Below are 25,307 nucleotides of genomic sequence, written 5' to 3'. Positions count from 1 at the left end.
TCCTTCCTCTGTATGACTTATTTGGTATTTGATGCTTTTTCTGCCTTACACTGTTAGTTATCTTTATATGTGTCTCCTCAACTAAAATGTAAACTCTATTATTATTAAATAATAATGACTACATTATTCCTTTGCAGGCACAGATTTCCAGAAATCACCTAAAAGAATGTTTTGAAATAGTGCGTGAACTACAACTATTTGGTGGATTCATTCCTGAGCACCACAAAACAATTCCTACAAATTTCTAATCATAGACTCTCAGTTATTACTATGACTTTATCACAGACCTTTCAATTTTATGATAGCTTTAAAAATAAATCTAAGAAAACATTAAAGTTTTATTCCCCTCCACGAAATGCACTGATGATATTTTTTCATTCCAGTACATTAACTAAAGTTCTATAAGATACCCTATTGAGATAAATAAATACAGATGAATACAGAACTACAATTATGACTATTAGAATTACAGAAGTTTTACATGTTCATCTTTGTTTTTATCTCTAATAACTGGGAAGAATTAGCCAGGGACTACAAAACCTACCTGCTTAATGAAAATAATACTTGAAATAATTCTGAAACTAGCTATTCTAACAAGCATTATAAAATACAAGCCAATTCTCTTTGTGAAGACCTTGATGATTCACTCCCAACCCCTGGGGACATATAGTTTAACAAGTTACACAAGAGTCTTGGAACTTTTTAGATCATAAATTACTTAAGCCATTCATTAAAGTTCAAAATAAATTAGATTTTACTGGCATTTAGATAGTAGTTATAATTAAAGTCTTCCCACATCTATTTCATTTCTTCATGACAAGTTTTCCAAATTTTGCATGACTGTGACATCCTATGTTCATTTAAAGATGAGATTTTTATCTGTAATTCACACTGAGAAACAACAGCAATATATTTTTTCAGATTATCTTTGCAATTACAAAATATGATTACAATAAACTGGTGTTTCTCCTAATTCCTCACAGTTAAGTACAGCTAAACATTATATTACTTCATTCCAGGATGAAGTCAGCTTATTTAAGATAAACGCAACCTTTGGACTGGAAATACCCTGTACAACAAAAACTACACGCTAACTGTTGCAAACTACTTTCCAAAAATTTTAATTTGGGCTCTTTACAAACAAGCTTCATACCATATCCTTATCTGAATGGTAAGGTTTTTAAAACCCTAAAACACATGGGAAAATCCTATATGATAGGCTGGAGTAGAACACAGCCCTTCAGTATTCCACCAAGCAGAGATAAACCTAATTTATACATATTTGCTTAGTGAGTGAGTGAGATCCAGCAGGCTCACTGAGAAGATATAAAGATTTTAAGGACTAAAAAGAGAAGGTTAAAAAAAAAAAGTTCATGAAATATCAACATAGAATAAACAGGAAAGCAAAGAAGATTCTATGGCAAGGATTATTCAAGGGGCAAAAAGAAGAGGTTAGAGACAAAACAAGAAAAGTATAATGAAACACTAAGCATGTTGGAACTATGGCCCAAATCCATTAGCAAAAAGAAAAACTCCTTTAAGCAGCAAAGGAAAGGAGGTGGACAGCAAATAGAAGAGGAGGGCTCACAAAAAGCCATGATGCTCAGGAAAGATTTCTAAACCAAATGTTTCTTTTAATAGTTGCCTTCCCATTTTTATACTTTAACTACTAATTATACTACTCTTTACAAAATTAAGAATTACTTTAGGAATAATTAGGAATATAGCCTGCAAAAGATAAAAAGTCTCTGATTATAACATAAAATCTTGAAAAATAATCAAATTTTAAATTTCTGGAGAATATAAATAAGACAATACTTAAAAAATAAGGATTTTGCTATTGTCAAGAGAAAAGTTTTAGCAATGAAAGGGATTCATCTCTTCAAATCTACTATGCAATCTATAGCACCTATTTTATCAAATGCTCTTCCTTTTTTATTTCAAATTAAAATGTGCTGGTAGAAAAATAATTTGAGTTAACTGTTTTTGAACAGAGAAATTGACAGAAGTATATGGTATAACACAGGGAGTGCTTAAGCAAGCACATGTGAATATTTATGTTCTCATTTATAGTCTTAAAATGAAATAAAGCACAAGTTTTTGAAAATATTTTACATTTCCAGTTCAAAGCATGGACTCTAAATCTGACAAAATTATGAATAAACACTAACATTTTAATGGAAAATTATTCCCAATGTTATAAAAGGATTCTTTCCTAATTAGAAATACTGGGCAAAATAGAAATGCCTGTTTAGTACAATAAAGGTGTTGAGAAATTCAACATAAATGTATATTAAAAATATATATCTAATTAACCAAACTTTGCCATAAATTATTGTAGTCCTATGTTCTGGTGATTATGAAATAAGACACCATTTTTAAAGCAATATAAAAGCAAATACATCAAATCATGATGATATAAATAATCAAACTAGCTTATCAAGCTGAGATAATGATCTGTTATTCTTCAACAAATTCACTCCTCTGTCCCATATTCATTCCTATTGAATACTGTCAAGAATTTTGGGGAAAGATACGGCCTTCGTAGTATTAATTTAGAGTAAAATAATATCACAGGCTGATTTACGGCTTTGCATTTCTGTAACTGCCCTATTGTGATTTTGCAATTTAAAACTGGCTAAACTAATTTTGTTTAAATAATGCAACATAAGGCATGCATAACGCAATAGGCTCATGGTTACATGCAGAGAAAACCTACAAGAGCTTAAAAGTATAAAAAAAAAGAGAAATAAAGCTATTCAAATGTCTTCTTGGCATTGACAGAACAGGTTAGAAGGTCCATTACATGCATGCTAAACTTGGTGGAATTTTTAAATACCATACCTTAGGGGTGATCCGATGAGCAATGTAGGAGGGGTAGGGTTACTCCCTGCATTGTGCCGGCGCCGAACTGCCTGGCGCCTAAAAGTGCTGCGTTCACGGCGAAATGACACTGCCTCCTCGCTGGCCTGTGCTGCTGCATTAAGACAGACTTAGGTCAAATAGGAGCCTAGGTCATAAATGTAAACAGCAGCTGAGCCTGTCTTTCCCTTGCTTTCCCACCCCATAAGGGAACTTATCTAATTAACCCAAATTGTCTTTATATATGCCATCAAGCTACTGCAACAGGTAACACACTCAAAAAATGTATCATTTATTTAAAAATGATTGCTTCTTTAAAAATAATGTTGCTAATCTATTATCTGGCCTCATCACCTTCTCTTCAATTTCAATGTCCTATTTTAGGATTTCTGTTGCTTTAAATCTTTTCTAAAAGTCTCATTTAATTTCATATTACTCTATTTCCTCTTATTAAGTTATCCTTAAAATTACACACAATACCTTAGTTTCTACTAACAGAAATGAGGCATTAATTTCTTACTCTCATGAGGGTACTAAAAGCAGCAAAGACGGTGCTTCGTTTTTTTTATTTGTTTTATTTTTTTGCTTTTTAATTTCTTTTTCTTGGTGCTTCATTTTTAATACCTAGAAGTCAGGTAAAAATACAAAGTTTATCTCACACTGCCCTGTGCCTCAATTTTAGCAGCTTTACATGAACCCACTGCTAAACTACACAACTAATTTTTTAAGTATTCAATTCAAGAGAGCATGAATATATCTTAACTGTAAGGCATCAAACTATACAATTCTATGCCCCTTAACTAACTAGTCCTCTCTATGTTAGGAAGCTAATATCAGCAAAACGTTAAGTTTACAAAGTTATAGTGTAATCCAAAAGTAAATACTATGAAGTAAATACTAAAATCAAGTACACAAAATGAGAAAATCATAACAGTTTAACAGAAATACATAAAATTTTACAAACCATACTATTGACTGATACCAATTTCTAAAGCAAAATAAATTATTTCATCCATTGCAACATAAAACCATTGTGTTTCCTAGTGATCTAAATATTGGGGAATCACGCTTTTGAAAAAGGACAGTTTTGATACTAATGTGAATAAAGATAAAACAAGTTAGGATAGAAGCACTCTTTCTAAATACATGAAAATTCCCTTAAATTAGAAAAAGCTACATATGAAAAAATTATATACGATCAATGGGAACAAATGATGTTAAGTCTGGTCATCTAGAACTGTGCTATCCTAGCCAATAGCCATGTGTGCCTATTTAAATTCAAAATTGATTAAAATTAAATAAAATTTAAAATTCAATTCCTAGATGCACTAAACACATATCAAATCCTTGACAATCACATGTAGTTAGTGACTACCATATTGGACAGTGCCAATACAGAACATTTTCATTATCACAGACAGTTGCATTGAACAGTGCTGAATTACAAAGTCAAGGTTGCCTTTTTGTTACCACAGTCTGCAAATAATATTGTATATTTTGCCTATTTTTGATCTCATAACCCCAATAAAACGCATTAAAAACTGCAACCAACATTGTTACAAAAGAGGAAATATACATTGGCAGGAAATCACTGGGATGAAGGATGAAACAAAGCAAAAAAGCAAATAAGCCACTTGAGAGAAGATACGAAAAATTAGATGAGTGGTGTCCTATCATAATTCTTAAGATGCCAGTAAGGTTAAGTCAGAGAACGAAATTTAAATCACTATTTTAAAACCCAGTTCAACACATTTTGTAAAATTATTCTGAAGTTTCTATTCTATAATTGTATCAGACTATAGGACAATGTTACAGTTTACAAGACAATCCAACTTCATAAAGAAACTTTCCAGCATTATCTTTAATTGTATACATTTTGCTTCAAACAAAATAGCAGAGTAAAATTTAGCCAGGTATAATTTAGAGGACAATGTGAACCATAAAACATACTAAAATTACTCAGAAGGATTTGGAAAAATACAGTATGTGACCACTGAATAGTTAGAATAGGAAAAAGGAACATGGAGACAGGTGTTTTGTTTGTTTGTTTGTTTTTACTATCCTTCTACTGATATTATAATTAATAGTAAATAATTAATAGCAATTATTTTAAGCAAAAGCTAATTATTTCCAAGTACTGGAATGAAAAGATAAACTGCGGTGTCCATTTTTAGTCAAACCCTTTTCTTCTTCAAAAACGCCATTTTGTTATTGTTGTTGTCATTCACATTCCCAGTTATATTTTGCTATTTGTAAAATACCTACATCACTTACTTTCCTAAGTCGCGGATATACATCAAGATTAAAGTTTAAGCATTCATTGAACAATATATTATATTAAAATGGCATCATTACCCATTGTAATATTCAAGGTGCAAATACCTATTGTTAAAAGACGTTTCAATAACTACTACAGCAACCACTTATAGGATCACACATTCAACCGAAAACACTATACTTTAATTTGTGGTTCCAATGAATAAGACTAAACCATCCCCAATGGAAATGTGCCACTTATATAGAATAGCCCTATTTGGAATAAGGTCCAGGTCATTAGAACCAAGGAAAAAAAGTGTCCTTAAGCCTCAAAATAATTTGCTGTGAGTATATACCATCACTTAATTTATAGTCATACTTGATGAAAATCCACAGTTAATTGTAATAAACTCTGAACACTTTAACTTTATAAGAGAAATAAAAAGAAAAGAATCTTTTAACCAGGGAACCACAGAGGAGAAAAATACTTTTAAAATGGATTTTTGAAGTTGACATTTTGACATTGCTTAAAAGCTAGTATCTTCTGGTAAAGAAGAATGAAATTAGTTTAACAGAGAGTATAAAATACAAATTGTTCCGACTTACCCACAGGTACAAAGGTTCCAACTGTGAGACTGAAGAAAACACCTACATCACTAAATTTATTGAGAACTTACTGAAAATAAGGACAATAATTCTGATGGTGGCATGTCGGAGACTCACAAAAGGTGCTCTGCAATTACGGGGAAATCATAAGGACCAGATTTAGGGGTCTGAGACAAAGATATTTCATTGCGTATAGGATCATACACTTGGAAGGAGTCTCAGGATATATGGGGTGGTTTCTTACTGGTCATTCTATGCACGGAAAGGGTTATAGATTAACTGAGGACATTCAAAGGAGTGTGTGGTAATGTCCTATTTTTCTAGAGAGGCGTACAGGGTAAAGAATAACCTCAAATTACCAAGGAGTCTTGTGTTTGTTCAAAGAACCATTTGTATATTCTTTCCTCCTGAGGGAGGCAAGCTTAAAGATTAACTGGGTCCTTTGGTTACGCAGACAGCTGCATGTTCAGGAATTCAGTGGGCCAAGACCAAATTATGGTTTCGGTTCCCACACAAATAGCACAAATTTAGCACTCTTTCCATTGTCATTAGGTACAGCTAATTTTTATGCTTTATGTTATGATTTTGCAAAATCACTAACATTTAAGTAATTCAAAAAACATGAATGACAAGCCAGATATCAAACACTTCCAAGGACATACACTTAGACAATTATATATATTTTTATCTATTTTTGTATTTTTACAAAACTATACAATCTTGACTATTCTTTCTTTTGTTCAGAATATTTCATAGGACTGAATTTATGATCTTACCAAATTTAAGAGGGACCTTCAGACAGCTTGGCTCTTTACTTCTGAGGTAGTAATACTTTAATTCAGCTAGATTTAAACATTTACTGAGTGCCTAAGCGCGATTCATGGGCAAGGCATAGATATCTAAGACAATTTAGACAACTGTGGACTGGTCTATTCCTAAAGATCACAAAGAATGTAAAATCCACAATATTCACCATCCTCTTCAGCAATTACTTCCAATTTATCTCAATGATTTCCTTAAAACTGAGTTATTTTCGTGCAACTATTTATTTTTATATGTAAGTATTCACACAATAGCCCACCAGTTCATTTTACTCTGAATGAAAAAGGTAAAGAATTAAAGGACCCATTTTACTTGCAGGGGACTGGGATGTACAAAAGAGGAAAATTGATGAGGTAGGTGATGAGGAGTGTTTAAATTCTAAAGAAAAAAATAAATATATCAATAACTGAAATGGTGAGAGCATCACTATGTCATTCTCACCACTGGAAATGTCAGTCATCCTTTTAGTGAAAGGATTCATACGTGATTTTTTTTCTGGTTATTATGTATTATGGCTGGTCTCGTCATAACTCAATTGCTAAAAATGAATGAATAAAAATTTAGACAGTAGAAACTGGCCAAGAAAAATGTTATTTTCGGTGGGAAGGTTTATTGCGAGAAGGGGCAATCTGGGGAGGATAATAAATATTAAAATGTGTATTTTGGTACACTGAATAGAACAGAAGAAAAAATACAACTAGGAAATTAAATTTTAAAAAAGAAGACAATGTATGAAACAAGCATGTATCCATCTCAGAAAAACAAAATTTATGTGAACATTCTAAAATGTACTTTAAGGTAAAACTATTTTTTATTGTTGTACTTAATTTTGCAAAAACGGATCTGAAGGAAATAATACAGTAGCAAGATTAAACCTAGGCATGAAATCCATTTATCTAAACATTTTCCCATTCTAAGTTCTTAGTTTCCATGTCAGCCAAGAATGATGTCAAATATCAGCATGCAAGGATTTCATGCTAATACAAAAACAAAAGCTCACAAAAGTAATTTTCTGGGAGGCCAAAGAACAGTGAGAATCTTCTGAATAACTTCTAAGGACCAATTCTGAATTAAAATATTTTCCATCTGTGAAAACATTTTAAAGGATTACTCTTTTTGACAACTAAGCAAACAACAACAAACAAAACCAAAATTATCAGCTACATTTGGAGTTAAAGAAAATTACAGGTCCCTAACTGATATTTTCTACAATCCTAGATGCTAAACAAATATAGCTGGGTCCATGGTATGCTTTCAAGGAACAAAAGGTTACTATGGAGCCAAGGATTACTCAGTGTCATCAGTGATACCCAATAGTTTTTAACCCTTTGCGAACTGGCTGAAAGTTACTGAACGTCTTGAACCCCTACCAGAAAACTGCACTCAGACCCAGTTTTACATTTATTTTCAGGAGCTTCACCTAATAAGGGGTTCACTAGTGAAGAGCACATTTTGAAGTGATATATATTTAAAAAGGAAAACTTCCTTACAAATGATTAAAAGGCATCAATGTCTTAGTTTACATAATGAAACTGCATTTCACAAAGCAGTCATTAGGTTTAAGCTTATTAGATTGATAATTAACCATGAGACATGCCCAAACAGTTATTACTACTGCCATATAATATGAAGAAATTGAGGTACAGATTGCAAAACAATTCTGAAAGAAATATTATGCATCAATATTAATGACTTGTCATTTAATTTAATGTTTTGCCAGAGTATTCGGTCAGTACTCAGAGTGAGTGTGAAAAAGTTAAGTATATGATTCTTATCCAGAACCCCCACTATGAGAAAGAAAAATACTACAGTATATACTCCTTCTCACTAAATTAGGCATGAGCAGATTTTGAGCATTCTACCTACTTACTTACACATCATCAATAAAATACCTCTTTCTTGAAGCTGTTCTTAAAGAAGCAAGTTTTCAAGTAACTGAAGCACCAAAACCTGTTTTACTACATTTAATGAGCATTCTGTGCTATTTTATGTCTAGGCTTTCTTCACAGTATAAACAAAACATAATATTTTCTTAAAGAATCAGGATCACCCATATTACATTTACAACTACATTACACCATAATATAGCTTTTTAAAATTATGCTACCAAGATATCGTTGACCACTATTAATATTAAAAACAGTCTGCCCCTTCACTTAATAACCCCACACCAATGTTATTATTATTATTATCATTGTTTTTCGATGTTTACCATAGTAATTATTTTAACATAAGCTAGAATTACACATTGAACTGACAACACTATGCTATAATTTGTGGTCCCAATGAAAAAAGACTAAACCATGCTCCACTGGGAATGTGCTACTTATACAAAATATCTTTATCTGGACTAGAGTCCAGTGCATAGGGTACAGCTCTAATACAGACAAGGGGAAAAAAAGTTATTCCAGCTCCTTCATTACCTGTATTTTTCTTCTGCTGTCACTGCTTAAGTCTCTACAAGCACCCCTCCTCTTCCACTAATTTGTTTCTTCTAACTTACCATGTAAACTAGGAAACCAGAAAATTACACTTATTAGTAAAGTACAAAAGCTTTCATTTACATTTGTCGGTTCAGTGGTCTTTGCCTTTTCTTTCTAATTTTCAATGATATTTGGGTTCAAAATACCAAATCTTCTATTTATATGTAGAGCAAAAGCCCTCAAACTGTTTATCCAGAAGATTCAGCCTTTCTTTAGATAAAGTAATATTTCCTTCACAAAAGATTTTCTTAACACATTATCATAGGGTCGAATGAGCCAAACACTGTATTTAAAATAATTTTCTCAAATGGAGAAATAGAGGTTAAGAAATTCAGAAAAAGATACAAAGAAAATAGAGCAAACATAAACCGTTCCACTCAGGGTGTTCTTTAAAATCTGATACCTGGTGCAAAAAATAGCTATAATAATATTAATTAATCATGCAGGCAAGTTTAAATGGTCCAAAAAAAATGATTTTTTAAAACGTAATACAGGTTAGAAAAAACAGGACATTTTTCCATTATATAAAACTTGCCTATAATTTTTTATTCTTCCAATATTAGACATAAATTATTAAAGATATGCTTTATAAAATTATAAAGAAAAATTAAATGTAAAGGTAAGTGGTCACCAATAGAAAATGCCTTCGTTTGAGCTTAAAACTTTTTTCCTGCCTAAGCAATTCCAGAGATTATTGATGAAATCCTATTTTAATCATGCTTAATAAATGACGAGATGCCCTATGAAAATAATCACTTGTTATGTGACTAAATACCAAAAAATCAGTTATATAACATATTGCTGTTAAAATAAGGTCAAAATACAAATTACCAAAATATTACACACTAATAAAAATGTTTTTCTTTTAGTATTATACACGAATTAGGATTTCAGCTATTTTTTATTTTTAGTATTACTAAATTCACAATTGCACAATTAGAATACCTCTCACATATTTCTACATTTAATCATTTTCTTCTATTTTAATTTTATACTACTATTAGCATTTATTAAGCTTTTAGTATGTGCCAGGAACTACTCTAACCATTTTACATGTATTAACTCATTTAATCCTCACAACAACCCTACAAATAGAGTCAGTTATCATATTCATGTTAAGATGAGGAAGCTGCGGCTTAAAGAAGGCAATTAGCTTGCCTAGAGGCACTTCACTGAAGCTCCTATATTAACAATTACGAATGTCTCCACTAAACCAGATTACTTATTTTAGAGTATTTTATCTTAATATTTTAAAGCGCTTTTCCTAAATCCCTTTCCTCCACACTACCATCACGATTTGCCTGAAAAGTAAAATAAAAAGAAATCGTTGGAGAACTCATTAACACCTCCAAATTCATTAGGATAAAATCTACTTATGGTTTATATACACAAATATTAATGGTCAAGTAGTATCCTCTGTTTTGTTGACACATTTCAGGAGAACAGTACATAAGGTAGAACAGGTAGCCCAGAAACACTTCTCTTAAATTGGCAGACAGGACTATAACAACTAATGCTAATATATATAAATATCTGTATCAAGTATTTGAGATTCTTTGTAATTTTTAAATAATGAGAACCAAAACTAACTTCTTCCCACTACCTTCAGTCTTCAAAAAAGTTCAAACCCCTAACATATTTAAATGGTCTGGTCTTGATATTATTTTTCATTCTAAATACAACAAAGTTCAAATAAACAACCCCTGTAATGCCTTCCTTTGGCAAAAAGTGATTTTCAAGAGCCCACAGATTATTATATTTCTTCAATCAAAGTGGACAGAAATTTTTAGTTTTCTTTTTCATATTCAATCACCTTTAAAAGAAAATAACACCAACAACAATGAAGAAAAGCTGGAGCCTGAAAAAATGAGTGCTTACAATAGTCAAAGAACTGCACTGAGAAGTAAATAATACTTCTCATATAAACTCTCCTTAAAAAAAAAAAATAAAACACCCTACACTCCCCAAGAAAAGGAAATGATATTTTTTTACTACAAAGATGTCAAAATTTATTATTACTGATTTACACATTCTTCAGTTATTTAGCTTTCCAGAATATTTAGAATGGCAATAATTTTCTATAATAGCATGCTAACTCTTAAAATTTATTTTGATAAATACTTTAAAAATCAATCTATGCTTTTAAACCCAGTGGTTTTCTTGCATATTGTAAAGACATCTAATAACATTTATATGAGAAATCAGTAAAAGCATTTGAGGCTTTTTATAAAAAAAAAAATGTAATATCCAGGTCAAAGACTCAAGGAGATTTAATTACTATATTGTCACCAAATGATTATTTGTAATCACTTCAGATACACTCTGATACACTCAGTTCTAAAAATTTAAGTTTGATACACTACTTCTTTCTTTGTCTAAAGACGATTTCTTTGTATTTTCATTAGAGATTAATCTGTTAGAAACTACACCAAAACAAAGAGAATATTTACCACAATATGGACTTCTATGTATTTTTTGAAAGAAAAAGTATGTTCCTTGTGTTTCAGAATTTTTGCACAAACACAAATCCAGCTTACCTTTTATAAAGAAACTGAACATTATTATACCAAAACACAGAGAATATTTACCACAGTATGGACTTCCATGTATTTTTTGAAAGAAAAAGTATGTTCCTTGTGTTTCAGAATTTTTGCACAAACACAATCCAGCTTACCTTCTATAAAGAGACTATCAACTTGAAAACTAAAGATATAAGCTTAAACAATGGCACCTGTGGGAAGGATAAAAAAGCTAAGATGCTAGCAACAGAAGACTTAATTCTTCTGATTCTATTCAAGAACTAGATTCTATAATAACCAGAACAGAATAAACAAATTCTTCTGGACAGGAAGAAATAGCAAGGGGGAAAAAACAACTCTGAAAGAAACAAAAAGGCCAACGTACACTGGCAGAATATAGTCACCTATTGAAATTTATGCAGGATTCCCCACAAATCAGAAATAAATAAGCCATTACTTTATAGTATCCTCATTGTTATCATAGGAAGCCTCATAATCCATTACTGAATACTAATTGCCAATATAAAACATAAGCCTCAGTTTAATAAATTGTTTTTAAAAAAAGTGAAAAGATTCACCCCAAATAAAATATTCTTAATGTCTGAAAGTTGATTAAGCAAGAAATAAAAACAAACATTCAAAAAGAGCCATAAGTTTACAAAGTATATAATCAGAGCCAAAGTAATATTTGGAAAAGTCTTAGATAACAGGTTGAATTATTTAATACTGATAGTTCAGTGGTACAGACTGTGTAAGAGATGACTTAATAATGGTTTGGTACTCTCATATAATTCTACTTTTTTTTTTTTTGCTGCAATTGTTCTGCAAAGAAGGAAGGGGACTCATTTTTGCTATTACTGGCAAAACATTTTAACAGGTAGCAACTGTTTCCATCCATCCACCAAGAACTAAATGCGATAGTCAAATAATACAACTTTCTTGGTGTTTATACCAAAACCTTTTCTAGGATAAAATCTCCTTTCTTGGAAGAAAGTTTAATTATTTTAATTATACTGTGGAAAGGGAAATATTAACACAAAGCATATTTTAACCCAAAGCATATTTTAATAACTACTATTCTAATCAATAGTACTAAAAATTGCAGTGACTCATAGCAAAATCTCTTCTTTCGTAGTTGACTTACCTCCACTGACCGCATCCTGCTCTTCCCCTTCGGGAAATGCAACCTGGTTTGGCAAGCTACTCCTAGATCGAGTGACTGTCTCTAACTGGGAAGCCCTTCCCAATAAAGATAGCTCATCTAGCACCTCTCCCTCTTTGGCCTCAAGATCTGATTTTGAAGTGGTTAATGGTTTTATACTTTCAGGCGCCATGAGTCTATTTGAGTCATTCAGACATGCTACTGTGCCACTGTCCAGGCTCAACACTCGGGCACGAGTCTTGGCACTATTGGTGTTGGAAGTCCGTCGTGTTGCCCGCTTTTTACCAGTTCCTTCAGGACCCAAATGAGCCTTGTGTGTGTGTTCAGAGTCTGTGCCCCTTTCTTTATGGATGTGTTTGGTCTTTAGAGCACTATATCTGCCCTCAGGAGACTGACATGAGTGAGAAGTGGTGCTAGAAGAGCTATCACTGCTGAATTGGTGAGCAGATTGAATGCTTGACGTTCTACTCAAGTCACTTTGATCACTTGAGTCCTCATCATGACAAAATATAGCACTATGTGGTTTGGTACCAGAAACACCTCGAAAAGAAACATAGTCCCTATGTCGACTTGCATCAAAACTGCTGGCCCGTTTTTTTCCTGTCCGTCTCCTGCCCGGCTTGTGGGCAGAGGCTGTCCGGTGGATTAAACTAGAGGACTTAGGTCGTACATCCCCTTCCTTCTGCTTTCCACCAACATCTTTACAAATTTTTGAATCCACTGAAACAGGTGTCTTATAACTCTGCTCCTCTTTGCTTTCAGCAGTGTTTCCAAGCGGTCTGTCCCCCTGGGACACAAATTCATTTGCATGGGGATTTTTATTGGCTTCTTCAGATGCAGAGGTGCTGAGACCTCTTGGATTATGCATATCATCAGAGATATTAGAATCCTTGGCTTCTTGAACTGCACTATTTGAACTAACTTCCAAGGCAGTCTTTTCACTATTAGTCCTTTTGTCACTGGTACAACTACTCTTTTCCTCTGGGTCAACACAGCACTCTTTTTTCCTACAACTTTTTTTTACGACTTTAGGAGACTCCTCATGCTCTGACAAAATGGTCTCTATGTGAGTTGAGCTGGTCTGTTCACTTTTATAGCTGCTGACAGTACTGTTAGTGTCACGGTCTGTTCCACTACAATAGCTTTCTGTTGACCCACTACTCCGTGTGCTCAGGCTCCTCAAGCTGTCCATGCTTTTGTCTGCTTTCAAAGGTTTGCTCTTCCCACTTTTTGTGGGTGGCTGAGAAGTGCTGTTTTTCACGTCACCAACAAGCTGAAATTCCCCAGATAAACAAGAATTGTCCACCAAGGATTCTTTGGATCCAGAATGAGGCTTGGAAGATTCTAACTCACTAACTGGATCTAGCCCACGTCTTTGCTGATAGAGAGGGAAGTCATTCATGGAAGTGTCTGGGAAAGCCACAGCAGAGCTAGAAGTCCGTGGTACACCTCGTGGCCGGTGATCTTTCCTGTAAGAGTGTGAATGTAAAGGTACAAGAGAAGCCACTTCTGTGTCACAGGCACTAGACAGAGACTGATCAACATGGTGGTGGTGGCTATGACTTGGCAGGCTCACTTTGTCACTGAAGTCCCTTGGTAAGTCCTGTCCACAAGAGGATAAGGAAGGCTGAATAGAGACGAAGGAGTCATTGGAGACCAGACGGAAGAGCTTCCGATCGGCTGCCAAATCTGTTTCAAACACATATTTGGAAACGTTAACACAAATCTATGATCTGTTTTTCTACTGTTTAACAATGGAAGGAATTTACAACGCACAGTAAACCAAGTATAAACAATTTCTAAAGCAGTTCACTAAATAATAGTTGGTCAGTCATTCCAAAGAGCTGATTTATATTTCACAGCCAAACAAAGAAACCATTCTACTGATGGAATGAACTGAACTTCCAAATCTTTGAGTTCTTCAACTGGTCTCAAAAAAGGTTCTATAGACTATCAACAATAAGATAAGAGGCAACAGAGGATTATATTTTAAATAAACCTGGATTTCTACATGAATTCTGTTTCTAACTTACTAACTGGGTAACCTTGGGTTACCTTTCAGAGCCTCATTTCCTCACATGTCAAATGTGGTATCAACTTTACTGGACAGTAAAGAGGAATAATTGGGTTAAAAACATTTATTGCCTAGCACAGTGCTTAGCACAATTAATGGTAGCTATCATTTTATCTCACTAACATTCAAATATTAAAATTATTTTCAAAAAACTAATTATTTTACAGATCATCAAAAACATAGTGTAATCTGAAAGAGAAAAAAAAAGGCTGAGCAATCAATGCCCAAAGATATAATATGTAAGACACCTTGCTGTTCATAATGGTTAAAAAAAATACAATAATTTTTTGGGGGGGCAAAATGTTGCATTTTCTTTTTCATAACTGTATGTAGCGATTACAAAATGCTCCACTAAAAGAAAAAATATATATCCCTTGTATGTATAAGAGCATCCCTTTTATCCTCCATTTAGGGCAGTGACTAATGATTTAAGTCACTGTATATATAAGTATAGATACAAATATGAATATGAATATAAGTATAAGTAAATCCATCTACCTACCTACCTACATTGTAATTTATCTTGGAATATAGCTTGACAATCGAACTGCACAAAAGCTGACCTTTTATATACATTTTGACAGACAAAGATGGTTGAATCTGCAGTTAGTTCAACAAAAAGAAAAAATATCTTATTTGTCATAACTGCATAGACAAAGTATAACGATAGTGTTAGATGCCGTAGTAAGTTAAGTTTCCACAATAAAATTCAATAAAAAAAGGCATACATTCCCCACCAACATTAAAATAAGAACAAGTTATTATAAAGATTTATGTACTTACAAAAAAATCTAAATCTAGAATTGATCTAAATAATTTAAAACGTAGAGGTAGTTTCTAAAATGTACCATATAAACAGCGATTTATAAATTATCTCTATTGGGCTTTCAACATAAGTAAAATCCATATTTTTTATCATTTGACCCCTAAAGCTTGGGTTCTTGTATTCTGTAAGTACCAAAATTTAAAAGTTACCATGGTGTTTACTTTCTTTTTTTATTAAATTATTTAGTTGTATTTCTAAACACTCACAATACATAGCCCTAGTAAGCAATTGTGGAATGGTATGACATTCACACTTCAAGTAAATGAATTTTATAGAACAAAAACTTATCAACTGTGAGCAAGTGCTGAAAACACTAATTCTAGCTAGACAAAGGACTTTAAAAAAACTGCTAAATATCAAAACCAGCTCCCTTCCAAGGTGCTAGTAAGGCAGGAAGGAATAAGTTTTTCATTTTAAAAGACACAGTCAAAATTACTTTAATAATGTATTTTTTTCAAGTTCCTAAGCAGATATGCCATAAAATTTTTAATTCTGCCAGGAAGATTTACCTGGTTTTTAGGAAAATGCCAAGTAGATCTGTTTTACCAATATATTCAAAGATTCCATCAAAGTTAAGAAACTCAAATCAGCACAGAGATATATTATTTTTATTCTAAGTTCTTTTTCAATGATTGTTATCAGCACCATTTAGGATAAAAAAAAAGCATGCTCACATACTGCTTATGGTGATGCAAACTGTTACTTTCTATAAAACAACCAGGCAATATAGTCAAACACCTGAAAAAATGTTCTTACTCTTGAATCAGTTATCTATAATCTGTTTTTTGAAATTGTCATTAAAGAATAAAATCAGATAAATGTATACAAGGTTTTAGCACAAAGTTGTTCATCTCACATTGTTATAAAAGTTATCAAAACAAAGACATAATAATGTTCAATAAAAATGGTTGATTAAAGTGTTGTTTATTAAATAGCGTCATATAGGCCCTGAAAATATTTTCAAAGAACATAGTAATATGAGAAAACATTTAAGTGAAAAGGCTAGACCTATATAAAAAGTATGATTACAGTTCCAAGAAAGTTAACAGATGTGTACATGTGTGTATGTTTGTATGTGTTCTAAAAGTGACACACCATATTTGGGAAAGAAGCAGTGATACATGCTGCAATACAGAAGAAACTTTAAAATATTATACTAAGTGAAAGCAGACAAACACAAAAGGACACATATTTTATAGTTCCATTAATATGAAATACCCATGAAAGACAAATCCACAGAAACAGAAAGTAGATTATGGTTGTTAGGCATTAAGGGAAAGGGGAATAACTGCTAATCACTACAGGTTTCTTTTTGAGGTGATGAAAATATTCTGGAATTAGTGGTTATGATTGTTTCATCTGATGAATATTCTAAGAACCATTGAATTGTACACTTTAAAAGGGCAAATTTTATGGTACAGGGGTTACAGCACAATAAAAAAAGTCATATACTAAAACAAATATCAACTAAATTCTTAGTGGCAGAAGGGTGAATTATCTTTATTTTCATCTTCCATACTTAACTATATTTTCTAAAATAAACACATACTACTTTCATATATATAAAAAAAAGCATTTTCCTCCCCTCTACTTGATCATTCTCATCAGTACTCAAATATGCTGTTATTTCTCTTACAAAATCCAAATTGTTCTCTTAGGTACTGACAGAAAACTAAAGCTCTTCTATCTATACTCCTTCTTTTGAACACATCCAGTCCTCTCGTGCCACGATACCCAAAATCTAGAAATACCTGTAACTAGTTCCTCCATCCGCTGCCCACCTCTAGACTCATATGGGGACCCAACGAAGTTCTGATGTTAAGTAGGGTAGACATGAGTGAGGCTGCGGATAAACCCTTCTCAGAAGTGAAAAAACAGATGATATATTCCCACATTCTCAGGTTTCTCCCAATCTTTCTGAATCATGTTGAAAAAAAAGGTACAAATGAATCAGCTAACAGCTAATCAATTAATGAAATGTCACTGAGGAAAACAAAGGGTTCCAATAGATATTCAAGCCAGAATAAACAATCGCCACTAGATGGTGCCAAACCTCAGCGAGGACCAAGAAGGATTTGGATCAGGTTATCAGACCACCTAAATGCTAAGCCAGCTAACCATGCAGGCTTCCCCAGTTAATTGATGAACTTCATAATAACCCTAACTCCACATATGACAATGAATTTTGGGGGACTCATTTAGTAGTTATACACTGACAACTCTTGAGTTTAAAGCTCCAATCCAGACCTCACCTGAAATCCAGACTAACTTCTCATTATTGCTGTTTAGATGTCTAACAGCACCTCAAAACTAAAAAGCCCCAAACTGAACTCTGTATCTTACCCACCATCTCTCCCCAACCCCACATCTGCTCCTCTACAGTCTTCTCCCTTTAAGTTATGGGGGACTTCATCCCTCTCGTTGCTTTACTCTAAAACCTTAGAATTATTTATGAATACTATTTCCTCATGTTATATCCAACCTATCTCATTAGTATACGTTCACATACACACACACACACAAAGTCAGATAACTTCCCATTACCATGATCTGTGCTACCATCACCTCTGTTCTGCATTACTGCAATGATTTCTTAACTGAGCTCCCTGCTTCAATCTTTGCCTCCTTTTACTATATTTTCAACACAGGAGCCAGAGTGATTTTGTTAAAATATAAAGATCATAATACTCTTCTACTCAAAACCCTTTAATGGTTCCTCATCTCACTCAGAATTAAAACCACTGTCTAACATGTTTTACAAGAACCTATATAATTTGGTCCTTTCTCACTCTGCACCAGTCAAACTATTTCTCACACCTGACAAATATGTTCCTTTCTTGGGGCCTTTGTCCTGGCTGTTCCCTAGGCATGGAGTCCCCTTTTCCCCCCAAAATTCTGATGACTAATTACCTCACCTAGTTCAGGTCGTCACTTTAACTGAAGCTTTCCCTCAATCACTGTATTTAAAATTACTCTCCCCTGTCCTTACCTATATTCAGTCTCTAAGTAAATCAAACTTACTGCATCTAAGTTTGATTTACACAAGTATGATTCCATCATAGTATGGAAGACATGAGGGCAGAAATTTTTGTTTGTTCACTGATTTCTTTCCAGTACTTAGAGCAGTGCTAGGTACATATGGGTACAAAACTCAATTATATTTGTTGAATGAAAAGATGTTATGTGAAGTCATAAAACTGTACTAAAGTAGTATAGGATAGTGATTAAAAGCATGATTAGAAACTAGGGTTGAATTATAGGTCTATTACTTTAGGCTAGCTTCTCATAGCTTCTCTCGAAGCCATGATATGCTTATCTGTTAAGTGAGAATAATAATGGTAATGACTTCAAATGCTTGTAGTGAAGACTAACTGGGTGAATGCACATAAAATGCTTAGAAGAGGACCAAAACGATGGAATGGCCCTGGTTTTCGAAATAAAGTTTTACTGTAAACCACCCACGCCCACTGGTTTGATTATTACTCATGGCTGCTTTCACACTACAATGGCAGAGTTAAATAGTTTCAAGAGAGACCATATGGCCTACAAATTCTAAAATATTTACTATCTGTCCCTTTTTGGAAGTCTGCTAAACCCCGAGCTAGACAACAGAAGGCATTCAGTGGTGTCAGGCATCATTGTCTATGCTCATGTGTATGTGCAAGGGTATATTTGTGTATATCATTTCCAACCTGCTAAAATACAAAATCGTTGCTGGAAAGTGGCATTTTCTAGACAAAAACAAGAGAAAATAATATGTGATCCCTAAATGTAGTGCACCAGCCCCTCTAAGATGATTACCTAGATCGTTTCTGATACACTTTGATGATTACATATTACAGAGAAGGGTGCTGAAATTTTCAAAGCAATTAATTCATCTTTAATATTTAAAAAACTAGTTGCCATACCATACAGTATTTTAGAGGATTTGGGTTGAGTAATAGGATATAAGTGGGAGGGTAGTCCACAAAACCAAATGAACAATGACAGGTCAGTACAATACAAAAAAGCAGAGTGCTGTAATGATAAACTTAAAATTCCAAGTACCAGGAATAAAATATATTTATAAGAATTGGACATGGGTAAATATTAAATTAATGGGCAAATGTGGTTTAGTGTTCTATGTTCTATGTGGTTTAGTGTTCAAATGTGATTTATGAAGTTCTATGTGTAACTTCATAAATAAGTTTTATAATTAAGTACAGGCAATTTAGCAGCCTACCATCCAACAAAACATGACCCATGGGCTAATAAAAATAACAGAGTTGAAACAGGTTTCTAAGCCAATTTTTGGCCTTTGATTATGAAACCTTGGATAATCTCCATTTGGAGATAGGGATGATATATCTGTCCTTTCATGTTTGTAAGTAAAGAATCAAATATGAAATGTAGTGGTTCTTAGAAAACAGAGAATTCTATAAAATCAAAGTACTCATTATAGTGAAGTCACGAAAGGAGAAAACACACATACAGACAAAATTTCAATTAAAACTTTGGTACAAGAAAGTACCAAGATGAAGCAAACATACAGATACTCGGTAAATCAAACACAGCAAGTTATGATTCTGCTATAGCATATTGTTTTTTCAGCAGGGCAAGTGATGAAGCAGCTGACATTCAACGGTCATTCTGAATGGAAAATATGAGTTTTATTATTTTCACTAAATTATCGCTAAGCAGGACAAGATGTTCTGACTAAAACAGGAGCAGCATCTTATCTCCCATCTCACATGCATTCTGCAGCATGTACTCATAAAATTTCCTTCTCCATGTTTATTTGAAAAAGCATGTATAGGTGAATTCCAATATGCTAAACACACTTATAACACTGTATATATAACTATTGACCCAGTCAGTAACGGTATTTTAATATTTCTTTAAAACACCACATTAAATTATTAAAAATTGCCAAAATATGAGTGGAATATTCCACAAATTCACTCTGGTCACAATAACATATAATGTAACAGGAAGTACAATGTTTTTACCTTGTTCTTCACTTCCTTCCTTACAAAGACTAGAACTCTGGCCCAGACTTAAACTGATATCATCAGAAGTTTTAGCAGTGTCCGTATCTCCTACAAAGTTAAGAGAAACATGTGAGGACATTTTATTAAAAGTCAAGGCTATATAATGTAGAATAACCAAGGAAGGACATCAAAGGAGTATGGCAGGTATATATAAACTAAAGCAATTTTGGTATATTAACAGTTACAATAACAGAAAATGCACTGTATTTACCAGGAAGTATCACAGGCTTTCATAAGACCACGTAATTATTCCCATAGCACTTAAAACCACATAATATGGAAAACTTCACAATGTGATGAAGGGGGAACACAATTTAAATCAAGTATTATTTAATATAAGACACATAATTTTATCTACACAATTTCAGGAATGATTTATTAGATTTGAATGTACGATACTCGGTTATCTTTATTATAACCAAAAATGAAATGGAAAGTTAGAGGCAACTTTCAAGTTAGAGCATGTCTACCTTTAATAGTTGCTGCTGTTCCAAGACGAGAGGAACCAGATCCAATCTGAAAACATGACATGAAGTAAATAAAACTAATTAAAATTCTAGCTATATGCACTATCTATATAGACTAGCAAGATTATCAAACAATATTATATTATCAAAACATGTTATTACACTCACTTCTATCAACATGAAAAGGTAGCCTTTAGGCATATTATATCAGAACCACACAAGCTGTTTGCATATATATTATGGATGTACTGAGATACTGAATCCATCTGTATGCTCCCAGGACAAGATGTTTTCAAGCTTAAGCAGCCTGTCTCATATATAAAATTATTATCGCGTCTCATAACAAAAGCAAACCCATGTGTTGAGTCTATCTAAAATAAATTTAGAGTTCTCAGAGTACATAAAAGGAAGGTTTGGAGGACAAAATATATTAATATATGCTACAAAGTACAACCTAAACTTGCTCTCAAGTTGTTAAGTGTTTCAATATGCAGTTTCCTGAGTTCCAGACAAAAAAAAAAGTATTTCTTTGTAAACTGCTATAACATATTTAACATATGTAGCTAAAGCACCCACACACAAAAATTGAATTTTTAGCACAAACTATAAAGAGAAAACTAAAATCTGATAGCTGAATTCTTAGTGCTTATACTCAAGACGGACGACACTTCCCTAAAATTTCACAGCCATCATTTATCATACCACCATAACAATCATACAAATAATATCATAAATTCCATGAACACATTAAGACAACCAATAATAATTGGACAGTTACTAAATCAACAAGTTTTACTAACAGTTACTATAGCCCATTTTCAAGGGATTCAAAGAAGAAAAATGAAGTCATGCAAATTCAGCATCTTAGAATAATATTGAGAGCAGTCATACAATACTTTATATTCTACCAAGATGTTCATTAATTCAATTTAACAAGAGTATACAATACAAAAACTGCTTAAAATATAGGTTAATATTGACTTTGAAGAGGTATGATGAGCTTTCTTGCTCTAGAAGGCAATTACATGAATGCAAACATATGCAAAAATTTATCAAGCTGTATACTAAAGATGTGCACACTATTCTGTATATAAGTTTTATGATACTAAAAAGTAAATAAAAATAAACAGGCTGAAATTACTGATATCTTCTTGATGTAGTCAATAAAAAATAAGCTTTGCAATATTTCTGAACTGTTTATTAAACTTGACTCTTGTAGTTTTTCCTGATTTCTGCTCTCAACTAACCATAAAAGGCAGTGCAATTAGTGAGAAAGAAATAAGTTAAAGAGCATTTTATTGCAAAAGAAAATTCCATTCTTATCATTCCCTCTAGAAAAGTTATAGAACTAACATGTTATTTTTATATTAGAATAATAAACATGTATTTCCCAGACAGAAATTTAAAACAAACAAAAATACACTGCTCTATACACACCCTCTAGGAACTTCAACTTTTTGAAAAAGTGAATAGGAGTATGGCATCAATGCTTACTTGATGTTACAATGTTAAGTCAAAGTGTTCCCTTTTTATTTCCTTAATAGCCTTTCCATTATATTCAGATATTGGGCATACATCTTTTGATCTATAAGAAATAGGCACAGTCCTTAGTCTCAAGGCAGATTTATGACCCAGTCCTGGATAATGAATGTATGGGAGACTTGACTGAATACACATAGACGTAGACTGAAGGGCTACAGGGAAAGATTTTCTCAATGTCTGAGAAGAAAGAGAATTCCTGCCCCTCACTATTGCCTTCTTCTCATTAATCAACAGGGTCCTGATTCAAATTACTATACTCATCCTATAACCTTGAAGGAAAAGTCAAGAGAAATGTGGAAATGCTAACCCAAAAGCTCTGATATTATTAAGCTGCTGAACAAATGCCATACCAACTACCTCTATACTTATAGTTAATAAAATAACTTCTATTTCTTTAAGTCACTATTGAGTATTTTATAACTTGCTGACAAATGCATTATTAATTGATAAAATGGATGATTATATTTCATTCCTCATGCTTTTCTGTCTTAATTAAATTCCCCACCTGCCCATCAGGAAAGTAAAAGAATCATGACTGGACATCAATAATTATATATATACGTGAAACAATAGGGGATTGACTATATAAACTATGGTATGTGCAAATAAAAGAATGCAGCATATTCTCCAATACGTCACTGTAGAAAAACACTTAGTGACAATTTTTTCTTTCACTGATGGGAGTACACAACATGAAAATATACATTCATGATACATTCCGTAAAGAGAATCAAGTTCCAAAGAGTATGCAAACCATCATCCCAATAGATCAAAAAAATTTGTATTATGGCATTATGTATGATTTTTATGTTCTTTTTCCTTACTCTTATTTGTGAAATTTTCTAAAAATGCACACATTTAGAAAAGGAAAAAACTAAGGGAAAATATAAATGTGTCTTTATATATATGGAGCTGAAGTTCTTAAGTGTTTTGCATAAACTAAAACAGTCTAGTGTTTCTTCTCTTTGATAAGTGCCATAGATAATGTCTAGGAAAGATTACGAATGCCAGAAAAGAAAGATGTTATTTCCAACTAGAGATTAGGCAAGGCCACCTCCTCCATGAAGCCTTGTCTCTTTAACTAGAGGTAATTATTTTCTCCTCTGAAATCATTAGCCCTTTTTCTATACCAATTCTATGGCAATTATTACTTTGTATCTTGCGCTCATATTTCCTTGGTAACATCTACCATCTCTGTAATTCTGATTACTTATCACATCTACAAACTCTTTGAGTAACACCCACTCAGCACCCCAGGACAAGTAAAATGCCTTGAATACTATAAGAACTATAATTTTGAAGACAAGTGGAAAAAAAAAAGTGAGGATGAGAAAAAGAAAAAAGGAAATGGAAAGTAAAAGAAAAGAGGAAATGGAAAGTAGAGGAAGGAAGGGGAAAGAGTAAAAATCGAAGATGGAAAAGATGATAATCACTAAGAAATGGCCACTGTGTTCAAGGAGTTCATTATCTAGCATAGAATCATCTATATGAGCAAACAATTATGATAGTATATGATAAATGCTAGGTAATAAAATATGTACAAGACACAACTATATGTCTTTATCAGTAATACACACAAAAAGCCTGTCTCTAATCTTCATCACTTCTAAAGTGTAGCAGTAATTATGCTAACCATTTATTTTGTTATAAACAGCATAAAGTAAAACACCAAAATCCAAATAGCTCAATTGCCTCCAATATTCGCAAAATATTCAAGAGTTACTATTTTAAGGAAAACAAATATAGATATGATATACATATTTATGTACCTACGCTTTAATTACATTCAAGATGGGACTTCTCCCTAAGCAAGTAGGGTAAGCTCCAAAAGACATGATGCCAAAGGCAGAGAGCCTCCAAAGGTGGCTGGCCACTGGTGTGCCCTTTCAACTGTTTCACTGAGGAAATGGAAAAAAGCATAGCTTTCCATAAGATCTTTGGAAAAATACAGGCTTATTCTCTGGGGTAATTTGACATTTCCTACATTTATCAGTAAAAGAGGACAGGATTAATTAAGCATATAAAACACATAACCATGTTTAAGGATTAAGTAATTTCATTGTCTAAAAAGAGACTGAGAAAAACACAAGGCCAATAAAAAAAGGACTAAGGATAGTAGCACTGTTTTAAGTAAAAACTTAAACTTATAAAAAAAAAAGTGGAGGTATCATCCTAATTAAGATGACATATCTCAACCCTTCTCCACAATGTTGTTTTTCTGTTTTGTTTTTGTTTTGTTTTTGTTTTTTTTCCCTGGGCAGGCACTGGGAATCGAACCGGGTCTCCAACACAGCAGGCAAGAACTCTATCTGCTGAGCCACTGTGACCCACCCTCCACAATGTCGTTTTTTAAACTCAGACATCATTTCCTACTGCATCTGCTTATTATAGAAAGACAGGTTTAAGGACTTACTTGTTTTAAACTATACTCAATCACAAATAAAACTATTACTAAAAATTCATCTACTTAAAATTTAAATCATGAAATGCAACTCAAATAGTGACAAATCTCCTATTTAATACGTTAGAAAATGAAACTTTTTACGTTTTGATTTATAGAGATGGTGTCTTTTTATAATACTGCTCATAGATAGTGAAGGGCTAACAATGCAGAAGAGTAAAATACTATGGGATAGTAAGGACAACTAGGTCTGCTAC

General features: G+C 32.9%; 1 protein-coding gene across 9 annotated transcripts in view; it reads right to left on the bottom strand.

Moving 5' to 3' along the window:
- PCNX1 (pecanex 1) overlaps nucleotides 1–25,307 on the bottom strand; it is a 224,864-nt gene that overhangs the window by 106,798 nt on the left and 92,759 nt on the right. For 6 of the 9 annotated variants that reach the window (XM_077122888.1, XM_077122886.1, XM_077122884.1 and 3 more), the window contains 4 exons: nucleotides 21,111–21,156; nucleotides 20,599–20,688; nucleotides 12,693–14,399; nucleotides 2,845–2,977 (listed from right to left, as the gene is read on the bottom strand). In XM_077122888.1, coding sequence (XP_076979003.1) covers nucleotides 2,845–2,977; nucleotides 12,693–14,399; nucleotides 20,599–20,688; nucleotides 21,111–21,156 — 1,976 coding nt within the window. The remainder of the gene's footprint in view (nucleotides 1–2,844; nucleotides 2,978–12,692; nucleotides 14,400–20,598; nucleotides 20,689–21,110; nucleotides 21,157–25,307) is intronic. The other 3 variants (XM_077122892.1, XM_077122893.1, XM_077122885.1) reach the window with 2 other exon arrangements.

This window comes from Tamandua tetradactyla, chromosome 12, assembly GCF_023851605.1.
Source record: "Tamandua tetradactyla isolate mTamTet1 chromosome 12, mTamTet1.pri, whole genome shotgun sequence".
Lineage (NCBI taxonomy): Eukaryota > Metazoa > Chordata > Mammalia > Pilosa > Myrmecophagidae > Tamandua > Tamandua tetradactyla.
Note: the sequence above shows the minus strand (reverse complement) of the source record. Positions and strands in the feature narration are given on the sequence as shown.